Source organism: Notothenia rossii (assembly GCF_949606895.1).
Source record: "Notothenia rossii genome assembly, chromosome: 7".
NCBI classification, from domain to species: domain Eukaryota; kingdom Metazoa; phylum Chordata; class Actinopteri; order Perciformes; family Nototheniidae; genus Notothenia; species Notothenia rossii.
This window is the reverse complement of record NC_136905.1, coordinates 82,774,136-82,788,932: the sequence shown is the minus strand read 5'-3', so window position 1 is coordinate 82,788,932 and position 14,797 is coordinate 82,774,136. Positions and strand designations below refer to the sequence as shown.

The 14,797-nt window shown below is 41.4% G+C and overlaps 1 protein-coding gene across 1 annotated transcript in view; it reads right to left on the bottom strand.

Annotated features, from left to right (window-relative positions):
* LOC307046953 (MAM domain-containing glycosylphosphatidylinositol anchor protein 2-like) overlaps window positions 1–14,797 on the bottom strand; it is a 128,884-nt gene that overhangs the window by 19,851 nt on the left and 94,236 nt on the right. Inside the window, exons 9-11 of the mRNA XM_079693624.1 lie at window positions 12,026–12,298; window positions 6,192–6,340; window positions 370–547 (exon numbers count right to left, since the gene is read on the bottom strand). Coding sequence (XP_079549750.1) covers window positions 370–547; window positions 6,192–6,340; window positions 12,026–12,298 — 600 coding nt within the window. The remainder of the gene's footprint in view (window positions 1–369; window positions 548–6,191; window positions 6,341–12,025; window positions 12,299–14,797) is intronic.

Here is a 14,797-nt window from a genome sequence, read left to right as displayed (position 1 = left end):
ATTTTTTAACGCTGCTGTGTGGACGGGCCGTAATGGTAGAAGGTAAATGGACTGGATCAATATAGATATTTGTCCAGTCTTTAAGACCCCTCAAAGCACTTTACATTTACAAGTCATGATTCACACCCCATTCATACAGAGCGATTAAATGTATTATTGAAGGAAAGGCATCGTGAGAAATGTGATGTAATGTTGCAGGTGGGTGACACGACCACAGGGGGCGCCAAACATCAATATAACGGTACAGGTTTGAAACAACAACACTAACAATAAACTTTGCAAAATGTATTTCGGGAAAGAATATAACTGTGGACTATTACAAATGTGAAAATTCGAGGCGATATAGGTGTTGAAGAGAGGAAACGTTACCGCTGTAGGTGATGATGCGCTCAGTGGCGTCGCCCTCTCCGTAGCGGGTGATGGGGGTGAGGCGCACCAGGTAGGACTCAGGTTTGATGAGTTCAGTCAGGTTGTAGGTCAGCAGCTCTCCCTTCTGGACGTTTCCCTCGATGGGAATCTCCTGCTCCCACCAGCGGGACTGAGTCATCTGAATCACACACACACACACACAGAAAGTGGTTTTTGTCCCGAATGAGGCGCACAAATCACATTCCTCTGCCATACACTGACCTTAATCTTAATCTATAACCTGAATTCTTACATCACTCTGAACTTTCTGCACTCTTTGACATGACATAAGATTCAGACCGTCCATAGAGAAAGATTAGAAGACTTAAGGGGGGTTCTTTTTTTTTTTAGATAATCTCGATGGAAACTGGTTCTGTCCTCCTTTTACTCAAACCAAGTTTTGTTGACCGTAACAAAAGAGAGGGTCTCCTCCGTTAAAGAAGTCCGCACGACCTCCACGATCCAAAATATCTTCGGCCGAGTCAAAAATGACTTCAAGCGCCTGCCAGGCCAGTAGGTGGCGATGAAATCAAGTTTTGTTGACCATAACAAAAGAGAGGGTTATCCAGGCAAGTGTCTGGAGGGTTGGCAATATCACTCCAGTCTTATTGTTTGCTGGTGGCGGATCATAAGGCCAAAGAGCTTTTGTTCACCAGAATAGAGACCTGAAGAAGCTACTTTATATATTAAATACATTCCATTATATTACACAGTAACAGACATTTATATCCTCCGTTAAAGAAGTCCACACGACCTCCACGATCCAAGATATCTTCGGCCGAGTCAAAAATGACTTCAAGCGCCTGCCAGGCCAGTAGGTGGCGACGAAGGCCACGTCAACAAGGTGAAGCGTATTATTCTTTGGCAGTTTTCGCAAATCATAAGAAAATATTGAATATATCTGAACAGAACCTGAAATGTGTGGAAGGACGACGAGGTTGAGGTTTCAACTTATAATATAGTTTTGACACATAAGAACAATCTGCGTGCGGAATTAAGGAGATGGTGTGATTTAGCCGGAGATACAGTACGTGTGTTGAACACTTCCTCCTCCTCATCCTCTCCCCCTCCCCTCTCTCTCTCTTCTCTCTCCCCTCTCTCTCTCTTCTCCCTCCCCTCTCTCTCTCTTCTCTCTCCCCTCTCTCTCTCTTCTCTCTCCCCTCTCTCTCTCTCGTCTCTCCTGTAAACTCACTAAGTTTCTTCCTCCAGTCTCTCTGGATCCTCGTCTTCTTATCATTTTCTGTCCTATCAGCACTTCCTCCCTTCTCTCCCTTTCTCTCTCTCTCTCTCTCTGCAGCACACTGCTCAGTGTGAATGAAAAGACAGGACAGTTGCCATGGCAACACGCCCTCCTCCACTTTCTCCTCTTCCTCCTTTTTCTCTAAAGCCAGGCTGGTGCTGCAGGAGGAGCATCAGGTACACACTGTGTGTAACAATCAATTCAATGAATTACATCGTAATAATAATACAGCTCAATATCACAAATCACACTTTAGTCTCAGGAGACCTTAGCGTACACCTTCTGTCCTGAGACCCTCGCAGGTGCAAGGTGAAGGTCCCAAAGAAATCCCACAATTAACGGGGAAATGGTAGAAACCTCGGGGAGAGAAGCAGAGGAGGATCCCTCTCCCAGGACGGACAGAAGTGCAATAGATGATGTGTGTATAGATTAAAAAAGATAATGACATTTCTTATGCATATGAACAGTGTGTGTGCGGAGTCCTCAGTCCAATCTGATCAAATCCGTATAATGGTTTATGTTCAAACTTAATCTAGTTTAGTTTATAAAAAGTCAATGTGTCATGTATGTTTATGATTCTATGGTGTCTTCAAATATTTGGTTGAATACAATTAAGTTAATAGAAGAAGAGTGTATCATATATTTGTACGTGTATAGTTTACTATGATATATTTATCAACATTTATACAGTTTCTGTAGAGTTCTATCCGAAGTTCAGAAGCTTTCCTCTGTGTTGACTCACCTGATCTCGTTCTCCGTTATTCACCTGGAAATGTGACCTTTATAAAACTGACTGTGTGTAGATACTTAGTTATCAGGGCTTTCTCTTCTTCCACTATGACAGATTCCTGCTGTTAGCTACATTCTAGTGACTCCCAATGGAAGTGTTAGCATTCAAAGTTCCTGCAGTTTTATAGTAAAGGTACATTATCCCTATTTCTTTGAGAATGTGGTAAGGACTACCATGGGCGGCGCAGCCATTATATGAGGGTGGGACAATTCCCCCCCACCTTTTAAAATGATCAGTTTAGACCCCCCCACTTTTACTATGTGGAAAGTCCGTGAATCGGTCTCTCCACTCGCCTCTCTCTGTAGAGCGCCGTGTCAGTGCTTCATTATCAAATCCATTCCACTATTATTGAGAGAATGCCCAAATCAATGAAACTCCGCCCCATGTTTTCACTGCTACTTTGTACCAAGGCAGATTCTCAGAGCCGTACACATGCTGCGTTTTTAGTGTAGCTGTGTCTTTAGTTGTAAAATTATGCGCGCCACAGTTTCGACGCTGCAAGGCTCCGGCGCTAACAGTTCACGAGCGTGCTCCACTAGCACCCGGTTATAAGGCGCTGTTATTAAAGAGGTGGAGGGAGAGTCCTCTCCTGTCAGACTGAGAGGCTGATAGCTACAGCTCAGTGAGGTGAAGGACTCTCTGAGAGGTGGAGGAGAGTCCTCTCCTGTCAGACTGAGAGGCTGATAGCTACAGCTCAGGGAGGTGAAGGACTCTCTGAGAGGTGGAGGGAGAGTCCTCTCCTGTCAGACTGAGAGGCTGATAGCTACAGCTCAGCGAGGTGAAGGACTCTCTGAGGGTTTAGATAGTTCACTTTAGTCTAAGTAGTGGGTCTCAAACGGTTTGGTAATCGTTTATGTAAATAAGTATTTCCAAGGCACACCTTTATATGATCATTATAGTTATAAAAAACAAGAGAAAAACAGGTATGAAATAATTCCAACTCATACTATAGGACAGTAATACAGAAATACAGGTAAATGGGGAGTGATTTGTAAAATATGCAAAAAGTAAATCTGTTTACAGTTCTGTTTCATATCTGTGTTGAGAGATGTATCCATAGATTTAGTCCCTAATGTTGCTCTCAAAGTGCAGCTGATTTAACTTCAATATTTAATGCCCCCGGACCCCCCTAGAGGAGGTGAGGTCCACCACCTGTCCACACCCACATCGAGGATTCTTCCTACGCCCATGGGTACTACACATTCTCACCCTTAAACACAGACTCAATTTCACTGCACTAAGACACAATCATGTGAACAAAAACACACAGTCTGATTGGTTTAATCTGAATATCTTTACTGGCTCATAAAGCCTGTGGACTTGTTTACTGCCTCATCGGTTTTTATTGGCTGTAACCAGCGGCACATAAACCAAACGAAGAGTTCATTAAAGTCATTTGTCACATTTACGACTAAAAACACAAAAATCTCAATAACAGTTCGTAAACAAGAACACGAGAAGTCAATAAAAAGTTATTACAAGAGTCCTAAAAACTCTGTTTTATATATTTGATGATTAGATTAAATAACAAACATACTTTATGTATAAAAAATCTAGCTGTTATGTTTGTGGATGGGGTTTTTTGTTGTTGCGTTTTCCTTGTTGTTTGCTCCTTTTACCCCTCACTACTCTGTCTCTCCGTCTCTGCAGGGCTGGTGTGTGACAGGGGGCGTGGCTGGTATACTCCTGGCTGCAGATGAGGCACACCTGTCCCCACTCACACGATCAACCTGCTCTTTAAGAGCCTGGCCCTCACCTCACTTCTCTGCCAGAGAGGGACATGCTGTTCCACGGAGTGCCTTCCTGCAGCCTGGATTCTGTTTTTGTTCACTTTGCAGTTTTTTTGAGGAGCTTTTGAGTTTTTGTCGGGAATGTTTTCCCTCAGCTTTGTTTTTGGACCTACTGCAGCCAGCCAGCTCCCTGTCGTCAGTACCTGCCGTGGACTACCTTCCTTTATTAAACACATTGAAACTTTATTTGTGTCAGTCTCTGCTTTGGGGTCCAAGTAGTATCCAAACGCCACACTAGCTGCTGCTTTTGATGAAAAGTTTCAAGGACTGATTATAAAGAGTGATTTATTAAAGCAACAGTCTTGTGTTGTATATATTTTTTTTCATCAATGCAGCCTGACTATATATTTTCCCGTTTAAAGAAGTCTTCCTAAAACAGCTGGTCTTTGTTGTTGTTATTTAATGAGGGATGAAGTGATTTGTTGTGGACTACTTTCAGCAGCGTATTAATCCACATTTGGCGCTCTGGTGAGTATTTGGGGCAGCTGGATGATGTGGGAATGAACTTCATTGTGTTCATGGTTATGAAGGAATATGTCACCAAGAGTTTGTTATTAACGTGTGTTAAATACTTTGTTGATAACAATGGAGCGCTATGGCACAGAGGTAGAAGATTAAAAGGCTTTGACACTAGGGCTGCTCGATTATGGCAAAAATCATAATCTCGATTATTTGGTTCAATAATTGATATCACGATTATTAAAAACGATTATCCATTTACTTTGAAAACATCCATTTATTGAAAAAAAATATGAACAGTATGTTTTTAACAGTTGATTACCCTGAACTTTAAGTAAATTCAACTGAAAAAAAAAAATAAAAAAAATAATCGTTTCATTTCGATTATGTTGTTTTCGATCTCGAAATACGATTAATTGAGCAACCCTATTTGACACACACACTTGTTAGTAGATAGACAAATACCGTATTTTCAGACATATACTCCGAAGCGGCTTATATATTGTATTTTGTCTGACTGCGTTGAAACTACGGACAAGAGATGGCAGTGTATACAATCGGGACAACTGAAAACTGCTGTACCAACGAAGAAGAAAAAAGTCACGGCAACCGGGAGGATGCGTCACGTAACTTTCCAGGATCTTGTGGGATGGATGGACACAGCATGGGCTTCAGTGCCGACCGACACCATCCTGTCGGGATTCAGAAAGGTCTGATCGGAGCTGATTCTGATGGAGAGTCTGAGGACAGCCCGGAGCAGGACATGCTGCTACATCTGTGTCGCTGTTAAACACTTCCCCCGGAGTTTTTACAATTACTCATTACACATATTAGACATGTAAGAGTCATTGCTGTGGACTTTACCCACAGGGGCAATTGCGGGTAAAGTGTCTTGCCCAAGGACACAACGGCCTGACGCAGTGGCGGCCGAGGCGGGATTCGAACTGAAGTTCACCAACGCCCCTTGAGCTGATGACCAACGCTCTAACCACTGCGCCAAAACCACACCCTATATGTGTTTTTTTTCTCTTAAAGGTAGGGTAGGTAAGGATGGAGAAACCAGCTCGAGTGCAGTAAAATTAGAAAATACACAACCGAAGAAAATCTGCCCCTACCTTCAGACTTCCTCACAGAGCCCCTCCTCCAACACACAAGAACGCGCACATGACCAATGAGGGCACGAGATAAGTTTGTGCACAGATGGAAGGCTGACAGGCAGGTAGGCCATCCAGTTATCTGCCGCGAGCCGGGGCTTTTTACAGCGCCACGGCTTCCACAGATGAAATATTTGTATGTATTTATTGTCAAAGCATTTAATTTACTCATTGCTATCGGGATGTTAAGAGCATTCCATGGAATATAAAAACAAGTGTGTCTGAAGTGAATTACCTACCCCACCTTTAACAACAAATGTTTTGTTAAGAGCAACTTATACACAGGTTTGACTTATAGATACTGTTGGTTGGAGTCTGAACATGAGCCTTGAGATAACAGTTTGACCGACCTGTCTGATGCCGAGTCTGTAGGCCAGGATCCGGTCCACGGTGCCGGGCTCCATCTGGGTCCACTGCAGCTTGAAGCCGTAGACCCGAGGCCGGTTCTGCCACAGAGCGCTGTACGTGTCGTAGTAAAACTCCGGAGCGTGGGCCTTCCCTGAGGAGACACAGGGCAGGAAGCAGAGAGAGAGTTAAACTACGATTCCCAAGGTGCATTTCAATAACAAACACCCAATCACAGAGATGCACACAACGCATTAAGCTAAAGCAACCAGAAGCATGATCAAACAGTTTGAATGTTTCACTGTCACATTCAGTCTGAGATCGATTCAGTCAATGTGGCAAAGAACACAACGGAGAAGTAGAAACAGCTAGGAAGAAGAAGGGTGTGTTAATATTAGAGGCAGCAGGATTATGAAGCTTAACTTAATATGACAGTAAACTGTGTGTGTGTGTGTGTGTGTGTGTGTGTGTGTGTGTGTGTGTGTGTGTGTGTGTGTGTGTGTGTGTGTACAGTACATGTGTGTAACAGCATGTTTTCATGCCTCCCTGTCACTTACACACACAGTGTCAGTCCACTTGTGTGTGTTCCTGCTGATGTGCAGTTTGGAGGATTAAACCACCAAAGAAGAAATACTCACCTGACTGGACGAAACCTCCAACATGGCCGACCTGATAACACAGAGCTGAGTCCTGATTGGCTGACTCAGCTGCATCCACAGGGACACATTTTCCATTTAAACTTCATTTCAGTAGTTTGTCAAAATAATCCTTACTCAGTGTCCATTTCCTGCCTTTCCTTACAGGCTGCGGGACAGAGTTTACTCAGACGTCATGATAGCTAAAGCTTCATGAAAAACAAACTTAAACCCCAGAGTATTCAGGACCAGATATTGGATGAGTGCAGAGCTAAAAATACTAAATATTTAATTAACCCAGAACTAAAACACAAGAGAATATTGCACACATATTACACCAACTCAAAACAGCAGGGAAATGCAACTAAACATTGAACCAAACCGAAATAAATACATAGAATATCGGAAGTGAGTTTGGACGAAGCCAGAGCTATAACAACAGAGAATATTGGATTTAAAAATGGAACTCAAACACAAGACACTATTGCACCAATAAAGACGCAACCAGAGCCAAAACACTAGAATACAAAACAAATACTGGACCAAGCCAAAGAAAATCCAAAATATATTGGACCAAACCAGAGCTAGAACACCAGGGAATTTTGGATCAATATATTGATTAAACCACCAGAGAATATTGGACTAAATGTTATACCAAATTAAAACTAAAGAAACTGAGCTTATGACCAAATATATCGATATTCAGGAACAAATATTGGACAAATCGGAGCTCACCCTTCAGAGAATATTAGACCATACCCATAGAAATACAAAACAAACACTGGAAATAACCAAGCTAAAAAAACATAGAATATTGGACTAGGTATTGGACCAAATCAGAGCTATAACACCAGGGGATAATGGCCTTAATGTCTGACTAAAACATAGATTAAACAACGGGAAAATATTGGACCAACCTACATTAAAAAAACTGAGAGTATTTGATATAAAATGGACCAAATCAGAACAAAAGGGGCGGAGTGGCGCAGTGGGCTGTGCGTTGATCATCAGATCAAGAGGTGTTGGGGAACACCAGTTCGAAACCCGCCAATGCGTCAGACCGTTGTGTCTTTGGGCAAGACACTTCACATGAATTTGCTCCTGTGGGTATTGTCCACAGTACGTGACCATTACATGTCTGAAGTGTGTATCCAGTCGGGATTCAGAAAGGTCTAATCGGAGCTGATTCTGATGGAGAGTCTAAGGACAGCCCGGAGAAGGACATGCTGCTTCATCCACACCTCTGTGTCGCTGTTAAACACTTCCACCGGAGTTGGCGGAAGTGTTCACCAGCGACACAAAGGATGGAGACTTCAGTGGATAAATGGGTCTGGGAAATGTGTATCTGTAAAGCGCTTTGAGATCTGGAAAAGCGCTTTAATAAATGTAATGAATTGAATTGAAAAACACAAGAGAATTCAGAAGAAACACTGGACCCAAGCAAAACAAAACAACAAAGAATATTGGACCAAACCAAAACAGAATACTGGAATAAATATTAGACACGAACAACTATAACACCAGAGATTTTTTACCAGAACATGCGACCAAAGCAGGATATGCACCAAACTGGGGGTATTGGACCAAACCAAATCGATATCAGGATTCTTCTTGGGTCCTCAGTCCTATTGACAGCTTTTCAAATCAGCCAAAATAACTCCAAACCAAACAGAGGAAATAGTTCATACAAACTGAACCAAACATGTGAGTGGAGAAAGAAGGTTTAAGTAAGAGTCTAACGATCTAAAGTCTGGAGAGTGTTCCTGTTGGAGTTTTGTTTTACAGTTTGCTGTCAGATTTTCTGTTCTGTGCTGTCAGTTTTATTCCGAAGCCCTGCTGCCGTCTCATTGGCGGCTGCAGGATGAGCGAGGTTTAAAATGCCACCGGCGTGTTCACACCTGATTAACAACGCAAACTTCACCTTAGCAACGACAAGCCCGACATAATCGCCGTTATTTTCCATCAGCTCTCCATCCTGCGCTTACAACGTCCCCTCTTTAACCGCTGCCTGCTGCTTCCTGCTGCTTTCTGTTGCTGCCTGCAGAACGCGCTGCTCGTCGGCGGTCGGCGTGATAAGAGGCTTAACGCCAGCGTGGAGTTTACAGGACGAGTCTCTGCAGGCGAGCTTTCATCAGGGGAGGCGACTTCCTGTGAGACGTCTGGAGTTCACAGAGTGGCGCTTAGTTAAAAACAGCAGTCTGGAGATTCAGTGGCTTCTCCACATTTACGTGAGAGATAAAAACTGCTTTTTATATTCACAGAGTATATTTCTGAGCTGTTTTACCACATTATGATTCTGATAACCAAAGTCAGCGTTTGAGGCCAGACGATAATTATCCAAAAACTATTTTATTTCTCCCCAACTGCTGCTAAAGCTATTCCGGAAATGTGATCATTTAGTCCTCGTTTTCTGAGTTTTAATAGTTTTCCAGACTTAGTTAAATATGTATTTTATCCATGCAAGGTTTCAAAACTACGGAGCCACCAAAAGGAGGAACAACTACAGTATAAGACCAATCCAAGATAAACCATCAGGGAATATTTGACTTGATATTTGATCAAACCATAAAAATATCTTTCCAAGAATCATCAGATAAATTCTTTGGTCCTCAAATAAGTTCTAACGACAGCTATTGACCGTCAAATGCTTCAAAGTTCATATGAACGCAATCAAAAGTGTTAGGGAATGGAAATATTGACTTCAGAGACACCGAAAGTTAACGCTATTTTTCTTTCTAGTTGCTTACAATTAAACTATTACAAACTAACTCAGTACACAACGTCTAGCTTTGAGCAGTGCAGGTGATGACTGGCTGATATTTTATTTTTCCTTTGGGTTTAAAGCGGTTAAGGAATACAAACGTGTACACCTGACTCCACCGGCTTTGATTTAGATGCTTCTGATACCAGCCTTCGTACAGACTCGCCGCCTTCAACACTTCCCATACTGTAGGAGCCGAACTGCAGCCTTGACGCCAAAGGAAGCAAATGAGACCACCTGGGGATTCTTCAGATCAGTTCATGTACCGGAGATCAGACTCCTGACCAAGAGACTCTCTGCAGGAGTTGGTTTTGATTGAAATATTTCATGGTCTCCAGTATATATGTTTTTACTGTAAAATGTTTTTGGAAGTAATCAGCTTAATGTAGGCTGAACTGTAGCTTTACATGTTGTTTTACTTCCACACATATTCTGCACTCTTGTGACTAAAGGCTGTTCTTCTCCTGATGCCCGAAAATGTAAATCTAAATAAAACCCAGCTCATTAGTGATTTCTATTTGTGGCTCTCAGACTGTCCTTGGAGAAAAGGAAAAGTTTGTACTGTGGTGCAAACCTGATATGTATGGCTAAATGTTGACTGTGTCGGATCAGGTTTCTGCAGCAAGTAAATCAAATAAATCTAAATACAGATAGAAGATTAAAAGCAAAAACACGGTATGTTCCTTGATATAATGCAGAAAGGTGTCACAAGTCAACGAAATTCAGAAGAACACAACAGATAGAAGTTGTACACACACACACACACAAAGTCTGAATACATAGAAGTCTGTTATCTGTTCGCCTTAAACAGCAGAGAGGCAGCAGGTATTGAAGACAGGAAGTTTTCTAATCTTCTGAAGTGTTTGTTGTCAGTTCAGATGTTTGAGAGGATGTGAGGGTTTCCTGGAGCGCTTCGCATTATTATTTATGACACTTAAAAAACTCCCCTGAGGAAACTCTCTTGCTTCAGTGTGCCAACACACAGGATTTAAAGATGAAGATAAACTCTAATTAATCATCGTGTTCTCGTCCTGGAGATGTTAGCACTTTGAAAGCAGCTTTAAAGTTCCCAGCAGACCTGAGGCCTGTTAGCAGAGTCGCATCAACAATACTGTGTGTTCACCGGAGACACGAGGCAACTTTCAAGAAACTCAAGACAATTTCATGTCAAGCCTCAGGAAACCCGGGATGAGTCTGTGTCAAGTTTCAAGGAACTTAAAACAAGGAACTTAAAACAAGGGCATGCTACGTCTCGAGGAACTTCAGACAAGTCAATTTCAAGTCCTAAGTAGAAAGCCATGTCATGACGCAAAATAGTCGAGACAAGTCCATGTTAAATCCAAGGTCATTGAAGGTAAGTCCATGCCAAGTACCAAGTCACTTGGAACAAGTCCATGTTAAGTCTCAAACAACTCTAGACAAGTCTCAAGGGACTCAAGAAAAGTCCATGTCAATCTCTCAAGTAACATGAGACGAGTCCATGTCGAGTCTCAAGTAACTTTACATTACATTACATTTAGCTGACGCTTTTATCCAAAGCGAATTACAATAAGTTTGTTCGACCAACAAAGTACAAACTTGAAGAAAACAGAATCATATAAGTTCATCAGGTTTCATAGAGCTAAACATTTCAAGTGCTACTCAACTGGCTCTAGATAAGCCAGTCCTTTATTAGTATATAAGTGCTCTGTTAGTAATTCTATCGCTCGATGTTGACTTGAGAGAAGTTCATGCCAAGTCTAGTCTGAGACAAGTTAAGTTTCAAGTCTTTATATAGACCCTCCAGAAAAACGCGGGCAAAAATCCTTGATTATGCGATTAAACATGCAGGGTTTTTATGTGATTTTATGCGGTGAAATTGTGGAAAGTTGCGAAATATGCGTGGAAAAAGAATAACAATTTTTAAAAATATTGGGCTGTCTTATTTATTCTCTCTCACACACAAACTGCCACTAACGTTAAACCCCTTTACTATTCAATTAAACACATTCAATGTTTATTTATTGTAAAAGCAATTGTTTTTTTGATGATTATGATTATGCGGTAAATTCTGCGATCGCAGAATCGCGTTTTTCTGGAGGGTCTATTTATATACTGATTCAAATGAAGGCTCAAGTCATTCGAGCCACGTCCCTGTCAAGTCACTCAAGACACATCAAGTCTTTCCTGAAACAAGTTCAATTTACTGTAAGTCATTCAAGTCCAAATAAAGTGTCTCTAGCCATTCAAGATGTCAAGTCAAGTATTGTCCGAGACCTGTATGAGTGAAGTCCCAACTCGTTAAAGACAGTTCCAAGTCAAGTATTAAGTCATTCAACACATGTCAAAATCAACCAGCTGTAACTCCAATAAATATGTTGGACCCCAGAAGAAGGAAACCCAACCTGTTCACATCTTCAGGTGTCAGACATCTTCCCATCATGCACCAGTCATCAGAACTCACCTGTGACCAGGAAGGTGCAGCGGCCCGCCCCGGCCTCGTTGGTGATGTCACAGGTGTACTCTCCGTAGCCCTCGCGGTTCAGAGCTTTAACCTGGTAGCTGGTGTCGTCGCGCTGCTCGCTGAACTGTCCCACGGTGAGGAGGCGGGACCCCAGCTTCCACTCGTACCGGAGGAGGCGCGCCGGGTGGGCTCTCAGCAGGCGGCAGGTGAGGCTGAACGCACGGCCCAGAGCCTGCCGGATCTCTGTGTACTCCGGCTCAACGTTGGGAGGAACTGAGAGAGACAGAGAGACAGGAAATATAAGATGAAACAACAACTTTGTTTGTCAAGACACTGTAGAAACCCCAGAGCTATCATAACATATGATGATATCTGTTAGAAAAATATCAATCGTCACCGGCTTGAGCTTCAATATCAGGATCCATGTATTTATAAAGCGCCGGTGAAAATGGCCGCAATGTCCTTTGGCTCCTCTCCAACTTTGCCCTTTTTCGTATTGTCTTAGTGTTTATTTACTTTCTGCCGTTTGCTTTGAACATGCAAGCCGACCGCACAAACTCTGCTATACAATATAGCAGAGAGGAACTTCTTCACATCAGAACTGTTGAAGCAAAATCTGTTAAACACCTGAACTGTTGAAACAACATCTATAATATTCATCTGGCTGCTATTTAGAAATTATGTATCTAATATATCATATTCCAATAACTTGCCTATAGACTCTTATTGCATTATTTCACTTTTTGAAACTATTTTTCTTTTTGTATTTACTATTTACTTGCTCTATATTTTGCTGTTTATCTGTGTTTTGTGTTGCATTGTTGGACATGCCTGAGACCTAAGATTTTCATTGGCATAACTACACTGTAGCTATGTTCGCATTACTAAATAAAGAACCTTGAATAGAAGTAGTCATCACATACAGAGCATCGACTAGTTCCTGAACAGTGTCCTTCACATGCTGATATCCAAGAGAGGGAGTTACACAGTCACAAGATGGAGGAATACCGGTTCTTCTCGGTAATCATACATCCTGTACAAAATAATGACTTTTTCTCAAAATCTCAAACTTCTGACTTTTTCTTAAAATTCTGATTTTTTCTCAAAATCTCAAAATTCGGACTTTTTCTCAAAATCTCAAAATTCTGACTTTTTCTCAAAATCATAAAAATTCTGACTTTTTCCTCAAAATCAAAAAATTCTGACTTTTTCTCAAAGTCTCACAATTCTGAAATTTCTCAACATTTTGACATTTTCTCAAAATTCTGAAATTTTTCTCAAAATCCCAAAAATCTGTGTTTTTCTCAAAATTCTGACTTTACTAAAATATCTGACTTTTTCTCAAACATCTGACTTTTTCTCAAAATCTCAAAATTCTGACCTTTTCTCAAAATCATAAAAATTCTGACTTTTTCCTCAAAATCTCAAAATTCTGAAATGTCTCAACATTTTGACATTTACTCAAAATCCCCAAAATCTGTGTTTTTCTCAAAATTCTGACCTTACTCAAAAATCTGACTTTTTCTCAAACATCTGACTAAAACAGTCCTGATGCTCTAGGTCTAGGTAATCAGACATCGTGTCATGTACACAGCTACAGTTGGGCCTTTGTTATCATGTGTACTCTGAAATTGAGAGAGTACATTCAGTATTTTCCCAACAATATCGGAGAAATGTGTGGAATATGATGCAGGAGTTTTTGTGCAACTGCCAGTAGGAACCCCTCAACACTTTGTTGCTGTCCTGGCTCCAAAATGGTGGAATGAGTTTCCTATTGATATCAGGACAGAGAAAAGTCTACATATGTTCATCGCAGATTGACGGAACTCTGTGTACACCGGCTCCACGTTGGGAGGGACTGTTAGAGACAGAGAGAAAGGAAATATGAGACCATGCAATCAAGATGAATGTTGAAAGGAAATAAAGGAAACCACAGCGCTTTATTGACGTAAAGGTTTCAAAAGATACCCTATTAGTCATGGAGAAATGTGAGCGATACGATGCAGGAATTTCGGTTCAATTTAGATGCAACTGCGAGTGGGACCCAGATTACCTTGCTATCCTGGATCCAAAATGGTGGAACGAGCTCCCCATTGATATCAGGAGAGCAAAACATCTACACATCTTCAGAGACTGAAACACAGTTGTTTCCAGGGCACCTTGGCCAATGAAAAAACGAACCTCTCTTCTGTACATAGTACCTGGAGATGTTACGCTTACTTAAGGCCAATGCAGCAGCACTAACAATGGTTTGTCTTGTTTAAAGCTAATGTACTTGCAGGACTGTCTCAAGTCTCCATACAGCAAGTCTCACATCGAGTCTCCATTCTGTTCTCTTGTTGTTCCAAAAGCTACTTGATTTGAATCCTGGAGGTTTTTCTCTGAAACCTACATGATAAAACTGTGGAACACATTCCTGTTGTGGTAAAGTGAGTTTTGTTTCTCTACAGTATTTAGTATCAGCGTTTCCGCCAGGGGGGCGTCTTGCTGTCATTTCGGAACGCCCTGAACTCGAGTTCCAGTAAAACATCCACTGATAAACTGCGATGTTAACAACCTCATGATAACCTCATATGTTTTAACCTAGGATCAAACCTGTGTTTAGTCTAGAAAAAAGTAAATGTGTGCATTTTATTATAAAGTTGTGTATATTTACAGACTGTTGCAAAAACTAAGAAGCTTTTAAACATCAGGTTTAAAACTAAAAGAGCTTTGAAACACAATGAAAGATGTTTGGAGTTTTATTTGAGTTATTCATTTACATTTTTTGTC